Raw genomic sequence first — 20,612 nt, 5'->3', positions numbered from 1 at the left:
TAATCAATGACACAACAAACCACTGCACCAAGATGTTTTTTCTGTAGAAATTCACTGGAAAGGCTGAGTTACCAAAAACTTAAAGGCTGGGCTAGTAGTCTGTTCATACTGACACTTTCCGTAAGACTATAGTTCAAGTGTCAAATAAATCATCCAGGAGGGTATTTTTCCTGCTGAGTCCAGACATATTTTATTTTTAAAAATACCATGAAAAACCAGCCCAGCTACTTTCAAACAATACATACTTTGCCACAGGCGAATACCCTGGTTACCTTGCCAAATAAAAGCTCTGCATTGTCATGCTTTACAGCAGAGCCTTGAAAAAGGAGGACAAACAAGAGGACGTGTCCTCTGCAAACTCCGTGAAAGTCCTCTGAAGTTAGTAAACTGAAAATCCTGCCACTTCCTAGGAGGCTGAAAGACTACATGCAAACACATAGGAAACTTCTATTCACATGAGAACTACTATAATTTTTGTTCAAACAGCTGCTCTGAGATACAACAGGACGTACTAGTCACAGAACCTACATGACTTCTTCTGAGCAGTGTAAGTGGCACTCATCTGCAGGACCTGGCAGAACACAGGAAGATATCTGGGCCAAACGGTCCTGTTACCTAGTGTAAACTGGCTTGAAGGAATGTTTGGAGTACAGCCCTGATGATCTGCAGTTAGGCTACCCAGGTACACTGTGGTTTTGTCAGTCATCACCTTTGCTAGTTGCTGGGTTTTTTTTTTGTTTGTTTTAAAGCAAGTACCTTAAAGCCCAGATGGGTCAGTTTTTACATATTTGGCATGTGCACGTCAACTCTGACAAGTCCTTTGGTATCCACAATTACTACGTACAAGCTGGTGGTGTACATACATGGCTGCTGGAGTTACTCTAAAAGCCCATTGGCTCTACATGTGTGCATTAACCACCATATGTGAGCATATTACTAAATCTGCTTAAGTGAAATCACTGCTGTCAGTAAAGCCATGCTAATTCAAATTCAATTTTTAAGGGCAAAAACTCTGTAAATAAACGTAGCCTAAAATACCACTGCCATTAAAGACTATAAAGAAAATAAATGCATTAGGTGTAGTGCTTCTACTCACATTTTCTCAGCTTTTTCAATGTTTCTGCTGCAGAAATCCAGCCTGATGACGACCTCAGTCTTTTTATGAACCATTTCATTGTAATCATCCTTAATTATTTCACTAAAAAATAGCGAAGCATTAGTCTAGCATTCAACTGCCATCTTACCAGCAATCAGTAATACAATAATACATCTACAGTAGTAACTGCTAGTAAAATTGCTTTCCTTTAGAGATGTGTTAGTATAATCCTCATATAAAACTATCCTGTGCAAGCTGCTCAATTGTACCTGCATGTTACCGGAGATTATACTTTGACTATCCACAGGAGAAAGTGAAACTGCAAATACCTAAAACTTATTGACAGAAAAAAGAATCTTTGTTTCCTTAATGGTGAAAAGATGTTAAAATCAGAAAGTCTATTCATATTCAGGCAGTAAAAGAAACCTCCCTCCCAGGATTACAAAATTACGTATTGATAGCCAAGGTATATCTCAATAAAAATAATTAAAAAAAAAAATCGCATTCACTGCAATTCAATCAAGTACTTACATTAGCCACCGTATGCCTTTTCGCATCAGCTCCTGGTAAAGCAGCAAAGAACTGGCAACTCTACAGGCATAACATACGATACCTGTTACTGCCTGGGTAAAAAAACAAAACAACACATTAGTACTAAACTGTCATTCTTTTAACAATTGTTTCAGGTCAATGACAACAAAGTAACATAGATTAATAGATCAAAGAGCAACATGAAGATGGTAGTATAAAATGCGTAACTTTGCCCAAACTTTAGTCAGGAAATAACCAAACACTAGTTATGGAGGCACAGCTAAACATGGTAGTGAGTTTTTCCAGTTATGCTGAAGTATCTGTTAGGGATGAAAATAAGTCTTTTTTAAGCAAAAAATCACACCACTTACTCCCAGCATTTACTTTAACGTCTGGGAAGTCACAAGTACGTTTCCTCAGTAGTTTAGGAATTAAACACATACATTAAAAGAAACTAGTAAAAATTATAAAATTTGACAATTCTAAGGCAAGGGACTCTTCTTTCACCTAATTTCCACTTACAAGTTTGCTGTATCACTTGGAATTCTGAACAAAGTTTCACAAATGATAGTTTAAAATATTTTTAATAATATCAACTGCTTACTTTCTGTTTATTAATCTGAAAGACATTTGGTTTCCAAAGAGACGTATGCTTTTAGGACTACCTTGCCCGAACACAAAGCTCCTCAGCAGACAACGTTTTATAGGAATAGCATAAACAGTTGTCAGAAAGTCAAAGCATGTCAATGCACCCATTAGTAATTTTAGAATAACAACAAGAAAAATGAAACATCCACTACTTGTCTCCCACAGAGATCTTGTAAACTTCCAAGAAAGGCAACCGAAATTCTACTCTTGCAGATGTTATGAACCTTCTAGCTCTGGAGCCTTCAGGAGTGCCTTTTTGCAGTAGCAAAGCACTTGGACTTTAGAAGGCTAATTTTTTGTTTAAATACAAACATGTTTTGTACACGAATTCTGGCTTTAATAAAATATGATTCTGGAGCCCTTGTTAACAAATACGCTTCTGTTGGTCAGAATTCCTACCAGCATATTAAAATAGCTTTATTAACATGATTCATCTGAGAATTAAGTAGCTTTCATCTCAGTATCATTATCTGAGACAGCTATATAAATCAAAATCACAATTACTCACTTTAGCCATACTGGCATCCCCATCCAAGTCATAACGTTGATGTACTTTAGGAAGTAAAACTGAAACATAAAACAAACATCTGTATTTTCCTGTGTTTCATGAGAGACTTCAAAAGTCTTAATAAAATAAGAGATGCACTAGTACATGTTGAAGAAATATTTATTACTAAAACTCAAAAACACAACTGAGTCAGAAGCTAGGAATGTAAGAAGTGTCTCATTTTGTTTTGTTATATGGAACACCTCTAAATAAAAGGCATTATTGGAGAAGGTTCCGGGGATGCCTCATTGAAGCTTTTCGATACTTAAAGGGGGCTTCTAAAAAAGATGGACAACAACTTCATGCTCAGTCACATGATAGGACAAGAGGAAACGGTTTTAAACTAAAAGAGGGGAGATTTAGATAAGATGTTAGGAGGAAATTCTTTTCTGTGAGGGTGGTGAGGCCCTGACACAGGCTGCCCAGAGAAGCTGTGGGTGCCCCATCCCTGGAGGTGCTCAAGGCCAGGCTGGATGGGGCTTTGGGCAACCTGGTCTGGTGGGAGGTGTCCCTGCCCATGGCAGGGGGTTGGAGTTAGATGACCTTTAAGGTCCCTTCCAACCCAAGCCATTCTGTGATATCACCCAGCTCAGTATGTTGTCTCCCACAGCTGACAACAGCAAAAGTTTACAGAAAAAAAGAACAGGACAAAATCTAATTTCCTCTCAGATCCTCTCAGCTTCAAACAATTTGCCTTTCAAGGACTTCCTGAGATCTGATGAAATTTGTGTTTAATGAAGCCCTTGTTACATTGTTTTCTCTTCCATTAATTTAATGGAAGCCTTCCTGAACCCATTAAAAGCTTTAGCATTCAAATCTTGTAGCAAAAACCTGCAGCCTAAGTATGTTTTCTGTGATGGAAGTATCTCTCACGCAGGTTCAAAGCAGTAAACATGACAACTGGATTTGGTATTTTGTGGTTCTTCTATTAGAAGAAAAAGTAAAGCAATCCTTATGCAGCTTCTAAATACTGCTCAAAAGCCTATGCATACAGCACATCCCTCTTCTTCTGCTCCCTCACCGCTTCCTTCTCAGCTGAAAATTCATCCATTCTACCAATTCTTAAGCCATCCCTGTTGCTCTTCTCAGAAGATGTTTTAGTGCTTCTATACCATCTTGGAAAGAGGAGGGAAAAGGGCCTGGAACTATCCAGAAACTCAAAGGTCAAAGTAAAGGCATACAGTAAGTGAATGCAGGGGGACTAACATTATTTTTTAGCCTCATTGATCATTCCTAATTTTCCACTGGCTGTTTTGACTGCTGCAAAGCACCGAGCAGATGTTTGCCCAGAATCATCCATTAAAACTCCAAGATCTTCTTCCCGAATGGCAAGGTAGAATAGCAGGAAAGCAGAGTCCTTCCGTAAGTTCAGGCTGTTTCCCCTCCCCACACTGGACACTGTTTTCATGTGCATCTCCATGGATTTTCATCTAATCTGCCTAGCCTGTCCATATTGTGTGGTTCTCACACATACCGTCATAACCAGCCTTTACCTTAAACACCTTAACGTGGTATTTTCAGCAAAATATACTTATTTTTCCAGATTACTTGTGAACATGCTGCACAGTGCAGATTTAACACAGATCACCACTAACAATCTCCCTCCATTGCAAAAGCCAGCCATTTATTTCTGTTCTTCAGCCCTACGTTTGTCCCTGTGGGAGACCCGTCCCTCTCATCTCATTGCTGCTTAGATTCATCAGGAGTCTTACGGGTGGGACTTCACTGAACACCTTTTGAAATCTAGGATAGCCTCCATCAGCTGAATCTCCTTTGTTCTCACACTTACGGACTCCTTCGGAGAGCTCTGACAACATAAAGGCGCTGGTGATCCGTCTACAGACAGCACACCTACCCACACTCTTCGGCACCTCTGCGTGAGCACCAGCTGGCTCTAGCACTCACTGTGAGACACACTGACAAAAGCCAAGGCTGATCTCTCAACTGGAGATTTGTCCTCTACCTTGTCTCATAAAAAAAAAAAGGGCTGTGGCACAGGGCCTTCTGTAAGCCTCTCAGTGATAAATGCAAAAACTGAGTTTTGTTTTCTTCTGCTATGACATTACCTTATCTTCTAAGCAAAGGCAAGGTGTTAAGACCTCCTCTGCTAACAGAAAAACCAACCACATTCATGAGGAATAAAACAAACAGAGCAAAGCCTGAATTTCCACTTAGTGAGAAATAACAAACGAACCAGCTTTGAATAACATTCTATAACGTTCCCCTCAACATTTGAAAAGTGTGTGCTTCAAAAAAGTTTCAGAACCCCATATGCACCACCACAGCTACAAATGCTTGGGTTCACAGCACTAGGTACACTGTAGCTACTGTTACTGTAAAAATATGCTGGATACTCAGCATATTTTAAATTGGACCGCTTGCTTAAAAATTCAGATATTCACAGAGAAGCTTTTGAAACACTTTACGTCATCCAGACATAAGATGTTAAGTAAATAAGCAACACTATTTACCAAGGATAGCTACAAGAAAGGAGAAATGACTGTCACATACCTTCTTCGTAGATTAATCCGACAATGTTCACGGGCTCCCTGCTCACTACAAAGATAGGATTCTCCTCTGTAGTTCTGGGGAAGTGTTGTGCCAATCTGCCAGGCTCCAGTATTAAACGCCGACCTTCATATATCAGTTCTTGATTCTGAGACGGTATTTTTGTCTGTTTGTAGACCAGCTCATGAAATATAGCAGCTCTACAATACAAACAATACATACAGTACTAGTTAGAGTCACTACAACGGTTCAACAACTCAGATTTTGTATTACTTATAATAAAATCCCTTTTTACTTCTTTTGAATTAAGAACACTTTTTATACATAAAGCATCTGTCTTATAACACCAAAAAGCAGCGCTGCCTAAGGCTCCAGCTTGCTCTGTTACAAAAAGAAATGCTGTTCCTTGGAAAATACCAAACTTCCCTCTCTACCTCTGATTTTCCACCAAAGCACTTTTTGTGAGTGTCTGTGTAAACAAACTTGCTTTGTCCTGCAGTCTGAAGGTCAGTAGAAACAGACAACATCAGATGAGAGGAAGGAAGCATACTTCACTTTTCTCAAGCATACCCATTTCTTAAAAAGAGGTATATAGTCTCTCCAAGAGAAAAGTCTGGTGTTCTACACGTCAAAAAGCACACACCCTAAATCCAGCCTTGAAGCGAACAGATGGCCAGATTCATCTCCTAAAACAGCGGTGAGCAGAACAACCAAGGATACTTTGGTATTTTATTTCAAGCAATCACTGAATATGAGAAGTAAGAATTCACAACTTCAAACAACAACTACAAAATGCTTAAACAAGCTAACAGGAGGGACCAGTTTGCCTCCTGTGCAGCACCAGCACACTGCTACCTCTGAATAGGACAGCCAGCACTGAAGTAATCATAAAGGTAAATAATAAAATAAAGGAAAAAGTAAAGTACAAATAGCAATTAGAACTACAAGCAAGACTTCTCTGCAAAACTGATACTCCAGCAATACAAGCGACAGAACAAAAAAGAAAAACAGGAAAAGGCCAGAACTGTATTTGGACATTTGATGAAATAACTGTATTTGTTCTCATATTAGAGGATAATCTGCCAGAACTGTATTTGCACATTCGATGAAATAACTGTATTTGTTCTCATATTAGAGGATAATCTATGCTTTGCGTTATCTATAGTAAGGAAGAGAAAATGCATTTGTTTTTCTATCAAACTATAAATCAGATTTTACTGCTTTTAACTTCAGTGCTTGATGACCATGAAGTGAACACCGTATAACTCAGGATCCTAAATTGCACCAATTACAACGTCAGAAGCCCTGTGAGAGTTTTATGTCAGACACAGATGACGTGCATGTTTTATATTCTTGATGACAAGGTAAGTACAGTGGGAGTTGAACGCATTCTCTGAAAAACTATTTTGTAAATAGCAGGTACTAAAAAACGTAGCATAAACACACCTGGGCTGAGTTGGTAACCATTACAAACTCAAAAGCACTGTAACAAACATGTTAAGGATTAAGTCTCTGCTCTGTCACTGATTAAGCCCAAACCTAAGATCAGCTGATCTGACCTTCAACGATTTTATTTTTATTAGATATATTCACCAACATACTTCAGTGCACTGTGAATTCAGAGAGAAATAACAAGCTTACACTTCCAGATAAACTGACAAGGAAAGGCTACCAAGTACGTAACACTGGTGGTCTCAGGTCTCGATACTGTTTGCCAGAGCAAGAGCAAAGAAATGAAAACAAATGAAAATAAAGTGAGCAACACTTACGTATTGTAGCTGTGAATATAAACTTTGTGCAAGGTCATCTGCTGGAGCGAAAAGATGTGGATTATTATTCGGTGCAGTATGTCACTTGTCTCTGCAAAGAACTGGTCAAATCCCCAGCATTTTTCCTGGTCTGCTTCCAGAATATTTGCGAGGACGGGTGTGAGCAGTACTTGCAGACCCCTAGAGAACACCAGGAAGACATAAACCAACTTGGGTCTACTTGGATCTTTTCACACTTTTACTTATCTCGAGAATACAAGTCTGTCTATTATGCCTTGAAGAATACTCCAGCATTACTTTTTTCCTTTGCTGAATAACAGAATGTTCAGTGATAACGTCCATTGTTTTTCATTAACTATAACACTTTATCTCTTTCCTTTTGAGGCTTGACTATTAAATATTTTTTCCTAGATATCTCACAAACTTCACAGACACTGAAAAGAAGTGAGAATTTAAAAAGTCTGCATCAGAGAGCTAAGGTCATGTTCTACCACTGCTGGGCAATAGTTTTTTATCCAGCTCACACCAAACACTTAACGCACTTTATCAGTTTGGAGCAGGTTTCAGCCATTTACAGTTTGCTGGCAGAGCTGCTTGTGTGTTGCTTTTAGTCAGCACCAGCTCAGTTAGCAAAGACATCACTGGAATTGTCAGTGCTAACAAAAACTCATCTTGATTGAGATGGGACTAAATCAGTATTTGACGCATGCAGCTCAACTGCTGCAAAAGAAAATGTGCAACAACTGCCTTACAGCTATCACTGTTCCAGAAAAAGGCCAACCTAAGTTTCTTGTATTCCTGCTTTGAAAATCTGACTTGCAAGGAATGTTGTGGATCCTACTCCTATGTTATCACAGGCAACTTCTTGGAAGTTTTAAAAATATGTACATGTTAAATCTGACCTCAGTGGGTAAAATTGGTAACATTTTGGAGCAAGCTTCAGTGATGATCCCACTGGAGGTCAGTGGATGCCAAGCTCCTAACTGACCTCAGTCCAAACTTGCAATAATAAATGCTGTTTAAATGCTATTTGAAAATATTACTATAAACAGACATCTAGTAAAAAAAATCTGCTTCCTTGATTCTTTAAAATATATGAATTATATGGAATAAGCAGAAGGAAACAACTAAGCACTACCATGAAAAACATAAATTGTATGTTTTGTATGCTATAAATAAATTTATTTTTACAAACTAATAAACTGATAAAAAGCAGACTTCCATTCTACACTCCTTATGGGTCAACATATTTGGCTTCCACAAAATGTGTTTCCAAAGCCTGTTCACAGAGTAATTTCATTCTCACTTCACTAAGAGAAAAATAGCTTTGTATAAGTGTTCAGCAAGGTACTTAGGAACACCTGTAATTGTGCATTATGAAGAAGACTCAGAAACGTTCACGCTGGATGTTAGAAAAAGGTTCTTCACTGAAAGGGAGAACAGGCTCCCCAGGGAAGTGGCCACAGAACCAAGACAGAGTTCAAGAAGCGTTTGGACAACACTCTCAGACATAGGGTTTGATTTTTGTGTGGTCCTGTGTGGAGCCAGGAGTTGGACTCAATGATCCTTGTGAGTCCCTTCCAACTCAGGATATTCTATGAGTCTCTGAAATAAATAGGCTATGGGAGGTGTTTTTAAGATCATACTGTGGTCAGATCTTTCACATTATGTTTGCTACAGAAATTTGTTAAAAAGCGAATCATCCTTAAAATGTTGAGGGGCGATTACACTGCATTGAACGCTTCGGTCTCCCCTTTCTGTGTATCAGCAATAATTATTCTTTGTGTCTAAATCAGTCTTGCATGGCTCTTCCTACTGAGTATTACAAAATATGAAGCAAAAACAAAAATAAATGATAAAAAATAGAAGATATTAAAAGAATTTGTTGAATCTGCTGAGGCAGATTGTTTTCTGGGAAAAATGTAAATTTCTGAACTGTCTTTCCTTATCATTTCCTACTGTTTAATCTTTAAGTCACATTCTTGCAAGAAAGGGAAGGAGTGGTGCATCAATTCAAGATTCATTAAATCTTCATGCTCCTTTCTGAGGGTGGAAAAAATGGTAATAATCTTTGTTCCACTCATACCACTTCAGATTCATAGATGCTCATTTGTAACATTAGCTATACTAGTTAGCTATATACTAGCAATACTTTAGTTAGCAATACTAAAACTGTTTGGACAGATGGGAAGAAAAAACACATCAGAACCTATTAGCACATTGTATGGATCTACTGAAGAGTTCAAAGAAAACAACTCAACAATCTGACCTCCGTTCCAGAGGCCCAATCCTGAGAAATAATTGCCAAAGCACAATCAAGCAAGTTGAAACATTTTGTGAGAAGCTAAAACTTACTTTGAAAGGCTACATGAAACAGGCATCTCCCAGCTCCACTCAATTGGTCCATTTTCTGCTTTCTGTATTCCAGAAATAGCACCAGAAGGCTTCCCGGTGATTATTTTATACCTGTGACACATTATAAAAATAATAGAGACTTAACTGCTACTTCTTACAGACAGGTCTAGTAAACTAATCCTCAAAATAGAATCAGTAATATAAATTCTGAAGCCAGAGAGAACATTAGACCAGCCTGTTGTTTAGAGGTGGTGCAATAATTAGGGAGCTTCCCTTATAAGCTGACAGAGTGGTACTAAAATAATAAAGTAGAAATACTCTGGACTATGTTGGAGAAGCAATTTTGTTTACGTTAGAGAAAAATTAAGGAGAGATCTCTAGCATTACTGTGAGAAGCTGAAGTTTGTTCACGAGTATTAATTAATCAAAATCAGGTTGCCAAGGAACTTTAATTTGGGGATTTACTTGACTAACTTCTAGTACGTTCCATGGCAAGAGATAACGTTTAGCTACCACAAAGTCACTTGGGGATGAAGGAACAGGAGGTGGGCTTTGAGAAATTACAACTTGGAAACATCCAGCAATTCAGATACAATTTAGCACCGTCCAACTTTGTACCTAGCAGGCTAGTATTTCTCAAACTACTCAGGAAATGAATCAGGAGCAACAGTCTTTGAAACGTAAAAGTTCAGTTGTGCTTTCTCTTCTCAGAGGACAAGGTACATACAAAACACATTCCTGTTCCTTGCTTCTCTCTCAGGCAGACAAGCATCAAGGAGACAAGAATGCCTGTGGGAGAATCAAAGCATGGGCAGTTCCTTAAGCTAAGCAACCTGTAGTCAGCCTCAACAAAGAACAGCAGTACAGCGGAGTTACTGGCACATCAGTGTCCCCAGGTACCGTCTTGCTTTAGTTTTTAAATGCAATACATGGAAGAACAACAAAATAGAACTCGACTAAGATGAAAAAGGAATTTCAACCAGCACGTCACAGACAGAACTTCCGTTTCATGTTCAGGAGTTACCTGTTGTCGCTAGCTACAGTACCTGATTGTGTGAAATAAGCAAAGCCATGACTCTGCTACTAGAACAAATAAATGTCAGTCTCAGGGGTAGTGCATGCATTTCAAGACTGTCTGGAGAGACAATCATTTAAAGGATAAGAAAAATTTGCAGCACTGAAAACACATTTCAGAATACCACAAGATCATCTGAATATCCAAATTACATATACCACACTGCAATAGGCAATGGTGAAGGAAAGATGTGTGGAAAAACATCAGTATTCAGGGGGAAATCTGATACTTCGTTCAGGTCTGAAGGTCCCACACAGTAAAATCTTTGTTGAAGTAGAATTTTAAAGAATGTTATGCCTTAAATATTTTCATTATCTTACTGTTTATAAGATGTATATAGGATTTCTTCGGAAAAAAATAAAAAACATTTCATGGACTGACTTTAAATTTATGAACAGATAAAATTCTCCTACTAAATTACCTACATCACTTCCTTGTTTCTACGAGGTCCTTCAAAAGGTCGGAAAGGCAAACTCCCTGTTGCGGCATGGTAAAAAGTCACCCCTATACTCCACAGATCAACTGTGGCTCCATACTTTTTCTGATGCTCTTTCCTCAAAACTGCTCTCTCATACATATCTGGATGCTAATGAGGAAAAAAAAAAAAACAGATAAAAATAACTTAGATGGACAACATAAAGAAAAAAAAAACACAATCTATCATTTCACAGCAAATTTTTTCATCAGAAAATGAAATTAGTTTATATTATGAAATTTGCTTAAGTTATTCCAACAAATTACAACAAAAGTGCTCCTAGGTATACGATAGCTACTTTTAATAAAGTTTTCCCAAAAACAGGCCACTAGAATAAAACAGCACCAAAGAAAAGAAGAAAGCCAGTACTCTTCCAGATGACTGTGAAACAACAGAAACTAAATTGGAAAAGGGTCCATAGCAGAGGAAAGTATCAGTTACGGTATTACATGTGGGAAAACATTTTTAGGCAATGGCAGGAAGACAATTACATCTAAGATTCTTGTACTGAAGCTTCTCTGCCTGCCTCTCTCTGGCTAACAATGATGTCAAGTAAGTGAGCCTTAACTACACTTAACATCAACCACTTATTCAATACAAACTGAAAAATATCTAAAGGAATAAAGACATTCATAACTAGAATAGTGGTGGTGTTCCTTTCACTCAAGGAAACTACAGAAATTAGACCTGGAAATTATTTCAAACCTACTGTGCTCAGGTCAGCAGAACTGGCGTGACCCAAGGTGAAAAAGGTGGAAAGTTATAAAAACAAGTATGACACAAGGATTTCATTATTAATTTCCAGCAGTCTGAACTTCACCTATTCAACTCTCATCACAAAGGGTGCCAGGCTTTAAACATTTTCTCAACAGAAAGTAAAATCACATGGGCTTACTAAATACTCTTCTGTGCCATAGAGAGAAACAAACTGTTCATCATCTTCGAGTTCTCTCGCAGCGCCGAAGTCTGTCAGCTTATAAACGGACTGACCATCTTCACCTATAACACGCATTATATTGCCTGGCTTGATGTCACGGTGCACTATTCCGTTTTCCCGGAGATGATTCATCCCAGCCACTTCAATAACAAAAAAGACAGAATTTACACATGCATCTCGACACTCACTGCACAAGCACTGACCCATAACTGAGGCTAAGAATACATCTGTGTCCACTTTCTCGTTGGGAAATGGGAATGAGCAGAGACATCCAATTAACAAAAAGACCAGAAAATGTTCTAAGCATTTTTTCCTTTTCTTCTTCTAAACAGCTAACTTACACTATTTCTTGCTCTCAGAAACATCTTTCCCATGAAGTACTGGTGGATATTTTTCTAACAACAGGCAGATACAGGTAAAACTCATAATTTTTCTGATTTACTCTTCTGAGATTAATTATCACTATAAATCAGTCAAATACGTGACAATCTTCATCAAACAATCTTAAACACACAAACAATCAAGATTTATGGCAATGATTTAGACAAAAACATTTAAAGCTTTACATCTTAATTCAGCTATCTACACCAATATAGGCACAAATAAAAGGTACCACTCCACATAGGTATCTTAATTTGTTGAATTAATTGACAGATTCAAACTCCTTGTCTCCTGCTATTTCAAGATAAACAAAACAAGTATGAGTTTGTTTCAGTCAACGGAAAGAGCGAAGTCTACATACCTACATCTCTCAAAACAATTAAGAACTCAGACTCTGGCAAACCGAAGGCATTAGATGGCTCCTCTAGAACTGTATATAAACTCCCACATGGACAGAATTCCATCACTAGTACTTTGTGCCTACTTGTTGTCTGGAAAACAATACCAAAAGATAAGTTTGCGATTACTGTGAAAACAATGTCAGAAATTACATATAGCACAGGAGCTTACTTAAAATAAATAAATAAATAAATAAAAACAATCAGTAGCTAGACCACAAGTACCATTCTGGTGATCTTCAAAACAAGCACAGATCAATTTTTATATTATTTCACTTATTCTAACTTGGAGATGAAGAAAGTTGTAGGTCCTTGCAGGGTAGACAACAGTATCAATAGGTGGGCAAACAAGAAACTACAGCACAGGAGAGCAGAAAGAACAGTTCACTTCTTTCTTCTTTAGCAGCCTCAGCATCTGGGTTATTTCAATTGATCAGTCTCAAGCTTCAGCACTGTAATTTGCATTTACTAAAATTCTACAGGTACTATGTCATTATTTTAGTCGGTTACAAAGCAAAAGCAAAAAAAAAAGTCATAATTGCTGAAACACCTCCAGTTTTCAAGTGTTTGCTGTAAATTAACTGTATTCACCTTGCTCGATGCTTCTGTATCTTACCAGTATGTATTACCTATTCATACATGCAGATAACTTAAAAATCCTAATTCAAAATAAAGCTTAGGACAATAGCTTCTCGAGATGGCTTTGAATGACCATAAACCGTGCCTAAACACTGAAACCAGGCATATTCTTTCAACAACAATAACAAAAAGAAAGAAAAAAAGGGGTGGCTAGGTCCACATAAGTTACCATTCTTAAAAATGTGATTTTATCCTTTATAATTGAAGTAAAGCAATCTCAGACTACGGCTACAACAATTCATTACCTCTTCTTCAATAGCAAACAATTTGACTATGTTTTTATGATTCAGTTTCTTCAATACTTCGAACTCTCGCATCTGAACATCCACAGGACGAAGGAAACTTATACTGTTAAATACTTTGACAGCATATAAATCCCCAGTTTTCTGTTAAAAAAAAAACAAAAAACAAAAAACAAATTGTTAATCAAACAGAAACCTAAGATTGTAAAAGTGCACATACCCATTATCCAAGCATTTTGAGATCTTGTGCTGTTTGTATGAGCATACCCAGATTAGAAAAACTTCAAAATAGTATTTTGTGTAAAGGTGAAAATTAAGATTCTCCTAAAAATATATATTATGTATGTATTGGTTTAATTTAATATTGGCTAGAAGTAAACAGACTAGCAGAATGGAAACTCACAGTTAACCCCCCAAAATCAAAGTCCTTTTGAATAAAGAAGAGTTAGCATAAGACAGGCTATGCATTGAAGAATGACCCATGAACTCTGATGAAAAACAATTTTTCAGCAAGAGGTGAACCTCTTGCAGAGACTGGAAAGAGGTGGCACATCCCACAGTTGAGAATCTTTGCTCGCCCAAGTTACAACTTTAGGAAGCTGAATGTTGCTCTCTTCATTGCTTTGTTTATACAGATAAAGGAATATTTTACTTTTTCACAGAAGGCAGTCTCAAGCACTACATGGTACTCCTGAAAAGACTCAAACCCATCCAACAAGCAAGGCTCAGGAACACAGTCAAGGGCTTAATCAGACTTAAGTTCTCAGGTGGGACTAAGCCCCAACATGCTCATGCACCCACAGCACCAGCTTACTGTGCAACTCCTGTCCCTCGCAGGGCAAAGCACCTCCCTGTGCCCGCTCTAGGAATAAGTTACGCTGGCAGCCTTGTGTGTGACAGATTCGTTTGAAGGATAAAGCCCTCCTGTGCTTAACCTAGGTGTGCTGTACGGCACAGTGACGTGCACTGCTCGTGCCCCACTCAAGGTTTCCTCCCACTGACGCCAAGCTGCAAGTCACCCCTCAGAACAGTGAGGGTGATGGGAGATGCAACCATGAAAACATATGTTTTCGGGGGAATCACTGCGTTGAAATTAATTCATGCAGAAAACCACATAAAATGCTGAATTACTGCTCAGTGTCGCTTCGCACAGATGTGGAATGTAGAAAACATTGTAGCTTACATATAACTTCATATTGCTTTGACACAGTGTCATTACTATAGGGGAACATTACTTCCACAACCAGGCTGTTCTTCATTCTGCGAGACCTGCCATGGAGCTCAGTGGAATGGAATGACTAGGCAAATAAGGTCATTTTACCTCCTTGGGTTACAACACACACAGATCTGTACTACTTTGTAGTGTTTACTCAAAGTACGTCAGCCAAAGTCATGGTGTTCAACACATGCATGAAGCGTTGACTTAAAGGCAGAGATTACAGTAACTTCATCAGATATAATATGTTAAGAATATTTCATTAACGGCACACGATCATAAAAATCAAAACAAACAGGTTTTAAAAGAACAGGGGAAAACTGTGAAAAGCGCACTTAAAAAAGACACAAATATCATGTAATAATTGACAAGACATTTCTATTTAAATTTTTAAGCAAGGAGTATTTTTTTCATAGAACTGAAGAATGAAAGAACGAAGAATCAACTTTAACCATTAATATTTTACAAGGACAAATAATATCGCAAACAAATCCTCAGAGGTAACTGTATAGAACTCTAATTCTGTGGATGAACAGATAAAAAAAAATAAAACTCCTTATAAATAGTTGCAAAAATGCATTTGCTAAATCTTGAACCATCGATCATCAATTCCATGACATTATTCACACATGAAAAAGTTTTCAGTTTTATATTTTACTTGGATTAGTAAATCCTCACAAACCTTATGTCGCCCCCGGAAAACATTTGCAGTAGCTCCTTGTCCTAGAATGTCAGACAACAGCCAGAGGTAATTTGAAGTGCTCTGCATCTTTGCTCTCAATTAGACAGCTTTCGTTTCGACCTTAAAAACAAAAGGTGAAATATACCAAAATCTATTTTACTAAAATGCACAATGGGAACTTTTTAATTAAAAAAAAAAAAAGGCATAAAAACCACACAGACTACTCCAAACGCATACAGAGATAGTTAAAAAGAACCAAGCGGAGGAATAAGAGGTGAAACAGAGAAACAAAATCAAGCTGAATAGTACCGGAAATCAAAAATACTGCCTTTGACACAACACTTCTCTGCATCTGAGATCCTTACTACCCAAACTTTGTTTGAAAAATCATCTGGAAAAGTAAAAACCATATGAACATTGCTCTATTGTGAATATGTCTTTAACACAGTAACAGAAACTATAGCAAAGAGTCAAAACCAAACACACTAGACCAGCAGGACCGGTAACCGAGTCCCATTATTCACTTTGCAATGCCAAAGAACACACACGTGAGAGGACAGCTGATAAATGGATCTTTCAGATCAACTTTTTCTAGAGAAAACCTGGGGCCTCGCACTTCAGTACAGCTGTAAAGAAACTGGGCTAAATACCTACAAAGAGCTGTTTTGACTTGAGCTAGGTAGCAGCCACGAGTAACACAAGCATTTTCAGCTACTTGTTAGAACCACTGGAAGAAATTAAAGGATGTTTCTCTCATTTGCCTCCAGGAAAGCTGGGGAGGGACTCTTTGTCTGGGAGTGTAGAGATAGGGCAAGAGGGGATGGCTTTAAACTGAAAGACAGTAGTTTCAGATTAGATAAAAGGAAGAAATTTTTTACTGTGAGGGTGGTGAGGCCCTGGCCCAGGCTGCCCAGAGCAGCTGTGGGTGCCCCATCCCTGGAGGTGCTCAAGGCCAGGCTGGATGGGGCTTTGGGCAACCTGGTCTGGTGGGAGGTGTCCCTGCCCATGGCAGGGGGTTGGAGCTGGGTGGGCTTTAAGGGCCCTTCCAACCCAAACCGTTCTGTGATTCTACGGTTCCCTCACTTCTAAAATTTCATATTCAGTACGTCACATCAATTTCAGAGAGACAGCCCAGCTTACCCACCCTTCCTTGAGGATAAACTGTCAAACACTTAATTATTCACAGATTCAAAAGAAAGAAAAAAGTATGTTTGATTAAATAAAAGCTATAAGAAAAAAAACAGAACTGCTAGCCTCCGCAAAACCAGCAGGAGGTACAGTTGAATACCTCTACCTTCCTGGTTTAATCAAAGCACTAATTTTGCCCTTAAATCTAGCAAAAGGACCTGAGATCAAAGACCTAGCTTTCCAGATCTAAAGAACCTTAACAGCATGACACGGACCCGGGCAGGAGCAGGTCCTCCGGCAGCTGTCTTCCCTCAGTGCCGGGCAGACAGCTCTGCATCCGCCTGTCCTAGTGGCAACGACTGAAACACAGCAGAAACAGCTCGCTGAGATGTAGAAGCAAGTAACTGGAAAAGCCTTTGCTGCACCTCCTGGGAGAAGAGAGAGAGACTGGCTGGGTGGTGGCACGGAGCGCAGGGGGCTGGGTGCCAGCCACTGCCGTGGGCAGGGACAGCAGCGCTCCCACGGCTTCAAACACATTTCTCTGCACCGAGCGACTGCTGATTTCCTGCTTTCCTTTAGCTACTGGCTCATGCAAGATGTGGAGTTTCTTGTAAGGCCGTACCCAAAACATCCGGGTACTCACAGAGCATACAGAACACAGCAGTGAAATGCAAAGACTTGCCATTACTCCAAAATAAATTTGGAAGCGTTCAGCAATGGCATTTTTTAAATCTAGACTAAGTTCTTTGTGCCCAGAGAAGCGAAGAAAGGTTTCATCTCAAATCTTAACAAGAATCTCTCAAATCTGAACCAAAAAAAAAAAAAAGTCAAATGGAAATTCTCAGTTAACTCTGCTAAGACAATTGGCAATGGTAGAGTACCAAGTTCTCCCTGCTGGCAGTTACTGTAGATGGCAGAGAGCTATCTATGATGCAGACACAGAAGGAAGAGGTCTGCAACAAAATAATACACTTCACAATTAAACCAAGCCCACTGTAAATACACGTTATCATCTATTTCAAACCAACAATCACAACCCCGTACTAAGGCTCAAACGTAATGAATCCTTTCTAAGCAAACCAAAAGTGTGCAGATGGATCAAACAAGCACAGTTTCTTCGCTGATGTCTACTCAACTAGCAAACATTTTAGTAGCCTGTTAGAGACTAGATCATCATGATGCCCCAAGCGATAGAGACGAGGTAGCCTACGTATGAGATCAGCTCTCTGCCATTACCTTCTTACTTTCTAATAAAATTTGCATCAAACTCTTTGGGTAAAAACACCACAAAAGGCCAAGTCTGCAATAGATAAGCTTGAATTTAATACAAAAGTAAGTCTCTAATGGGCTTTCAAGGTCTGTTTTTTGTTTTTAATTTGCAAAACTAAAGATCTAACTATGCCGGTATGAACCCCAGGTATGTACCAAAACAGTCAGTGTTGCACTATTAGGCTTTTTTTTGTTGTTGTTAAAAAAGTATTTTCATAATGATAACGAAATCCATGCTCTTTTAGCACAGCCTTCAGTCTAAAGGCATAGAGGCTCAGGCAGCTTTGACTTTAATCAAGTTATAATAACAATGATTTAATAACTTATACAACCGCTAGAACTCCCTTGATCTAATACTTTTCCTTTCTTCGACTGACTCGGAGTCTCTAAACACTCAGCATTTGTTAAGTTTCCTTTTCATGCCTTCGGTTACCTTCCCAAACCAATTCCCTCACCGAGCTTCGTGTTCAGGAAACCACATGCGCCTGCCTCTGTCCGCGGCCCTGTTTCCAGCCTCAGCGCCAAACTTTGCACTCCCTGTGGTCACAAACCCTTACCGGAGAGGAGTCCCAGGTTCCTCACGCACATCCCCAGGCCTCCTACCAAGGGCTGATTTTATTCTCCCCGCGCCTCATCACCAGTTCAAGCGCTCGGGGGCTGCTTCTCGGTGTCTTTAACCTTCTCCTCTTTCTGCCTACCCCTCCCTCCTCAGCGGCCTGCGGCGGAAAGCCCAGGGGGACGGCTTCAGCCCGGCAGCCCAGGGAAGCAGGAGGAGGGCTGTGTGCGGGGAACCACCGCCCAAAGCTGGCTGTGGGGAGGCAGAGGTCGGCGAGGAGGCGATAAAGCAGCCGTGGGGGCCACGCCTGCCCGCGGGGACACCCCGCGAGCCCCCACAGGGCTGGCAGGGCGCCGCTCCCCCCCCCCGGCACCCGCCTCCCGGGGCTCCTGCTCCCCCCGCACAATTTCGGGGCTTTCCAGCCCGGCCCCGGGCGCACGGCAGCGGCTCCACGTGAACCTTTTATTTTTATTTCTATGTTGTTTTTTTTTTTTTCCCTCGGGACCGAGCCGCCCTAGGCCGCAGGCCCGGCCCCGCTCCCCGCGCTCTCCCCGGCCCCGCAGCTCCCGGCAGGGCCCCGCCGCCGCCCGGCGAACCGAGAGCGCCGCGCCCCGCAGCGCCCAGGGGAAGCGGCTCCCACCGCGCCGCTGCCGCCCCCCTCGGCTCAGCCCGGCCTGGCCTCCCCGTGCCGAGCCGAGCCGAGCCGAGCCCTGCCCGCCCCCCGGCCCCACGCACCGAGCCGTCGCTCGCCTGCCTGCCCAGCGCCCCGGCCCCTTCCGCCTTCCTCCGCCGCGCCGGGGAGGCGGAGCGGGCCCCGCCGCTGCGTGACAGGAGCGCCGCCTCGGGACCCGGTCCGGCCCCTTCCCTTCCCTTCCTTTCTTCCCCTTTCCCTTCTTCCTTTCCCTTCCCGAGGGGAGCCCCGAGAAGCGTTCCCCAAAACGCCGTTTTTCGTGTTTAGGGGCTTTTTGCAGGGCTTCACGAGGGAAATGTGTCCCCGCCTCGTGTGAATTTCGGTTTCGCTCCCTGCAGACCTCACCGAGCCTTGATGTTTTTCGTGCACTCACTTCCTCACTTTAGTTTCTTGGCAGCTGGCACGTAGAGGACAGCCACCTTTTGACCACGGGCTGTGTTTCCTGTGCTCATCAAAATTAATTCTGCATTAATCAGGAATAGCTGCCGGACACGTTCGCGTGCTGTCCTCGCATCCTGCAAGCCGTTGCAATGCTCCTCAGAAGTTGCACGGTTTACTTCCACCACCCCCTCCCCTGCACCCAGCTTTCCAAGCCTGTTTTTTTTATTTTTTTTTGTCACCAGCTTGGTGCCTATGAGTCAGCTCTGCCTTATTCAGAAATATCCCTCGGATCATCCATATGGATCTCAGCAAAACCCTCTCAAAATCTGGAGAGCGCCAGTGAACTTTTCCTACTTGTGTAACATCTTTAGCATGAAGACTGCTTCCGCTGCTGATTAAAACCAGGCTGGCCGCTGTCTCAGTCCGTTCGTATTTTTGGAACCAGCCATTTTAAGTCACAGAATCACTCAGGCTGGAGGGGACTTCGGGAGGTCTCTGGTCCAGCCTCCTGCTCAAAGCAGGGTCGATGCCAACTTCAGGTTCACCAGAACTTTGTGCACCTAGACATCTCACCTCCAGCGCCACCCTGCCCCTGGTCTGGCTGCTGGCCACCCTCACTGCAGTTACCAGCCCATGTGCTTTCCCCAGGTCTTGCACCTGCAAAGGTGATTCACGTGGCTTGTATGATTCGAAATGTCCATTTTCTTAGGGTATATTTGTAACATACTCAGTGATCCTTATGCAGGGAGCATCTTCTCTAGCCTTTAAATGTTTCACAGCATGAATCACAGGAGAGCGGTACGTTGAATATAGGAACAGGAAGAAAACAGACACCAAAATAGAAAATGTCATTACAGCTTCCCTCTAGATTTTTTTTTCCTTGGCTTCTTTTGACTTCTTTTCAATGTATTAGTTAATCTTTTGGTATTCCTCACATATTTTGTATGTGGATTCTCATTCATGTTCACAAATTCAGCAGTCTGTAGTTGTATACCATTACATCTCTTCATCCTAACGATACAGTTACACAAACGGCAGCTGAAGCTGGCATGGTTTGCACAGCCTTCTGACATGTATGGATGTGAGAG

General features: G+C 40.7%; 1 protein-coding gene across 6 annotated transcripts in view; it reads right to left on the bottom strand.

The window, feature by feature from the left end:
- Window positions 1-19,342, bottom strand: part of TBK1 (TANK binding kinase 1) — a 29,112-nt gene extending 9,770 nt beyond the window's left edge. Inside the window, exons 1-12 of one of the 6 annotated variants that reach the window (XM_083844254.1) lie at window positions 19,188-19,342; window positions 15,500-15,619; window positions 13,605-13,745; window positions 12,684-12,813; window positions 11,900-12,081; window positions 10,955-11,115; window positions 9,455-9,565; window positions 7,100-7,279; window positions 5,334-5,530; window positions 2,784-2,842; window positions 1,628-1,719; window positions 1,097-1,198 (exon numbers count right to left, since the gene is read on the bottom strand). In XM_083844254.1, the coding sequence (XP_083700380.1) occupies window positions 1,097-1,198; window positions 1,628-1,719; window positions 2,784-2,842; window positions 5,334-5,530; window positions 7,100-7,279; window positions 9,455-9,565; window positions 10,955-11,115; window positions 11,900-12,081; window positions 12,684-12,813; window positions 13,605-13,745; window positions 15,500-15,586 (1,442 nt within the window). In that variant the 5' untranslated portion in view covers window positions 15,587-15,619; window positions 19,188-19,342. The other 5 variants (XM_083844258.1, XM_083844256.1, XM_083844257.1 and 2 more) reach the window with 5 other exon arrangements.
- Window positions 19,343-20,612: the final 1,270 nt, after the last annotated feature.

This window comes from Anser anser (genome assembly GCF_964211835.1).
Source record: "Anser anser genome assembly, chromosome: 1".
Taxonomy (NCBI): Eukaryota; Metazoa; Chordata; class Aves; order Anseriformes; family Anatidae; genus Anser; species Anser anser.
The sequence above is the reverse complement of the archived record's forward strand: the minus strand, read 5'-3'. Positions and strand labels throughout refer to the sequence as shown.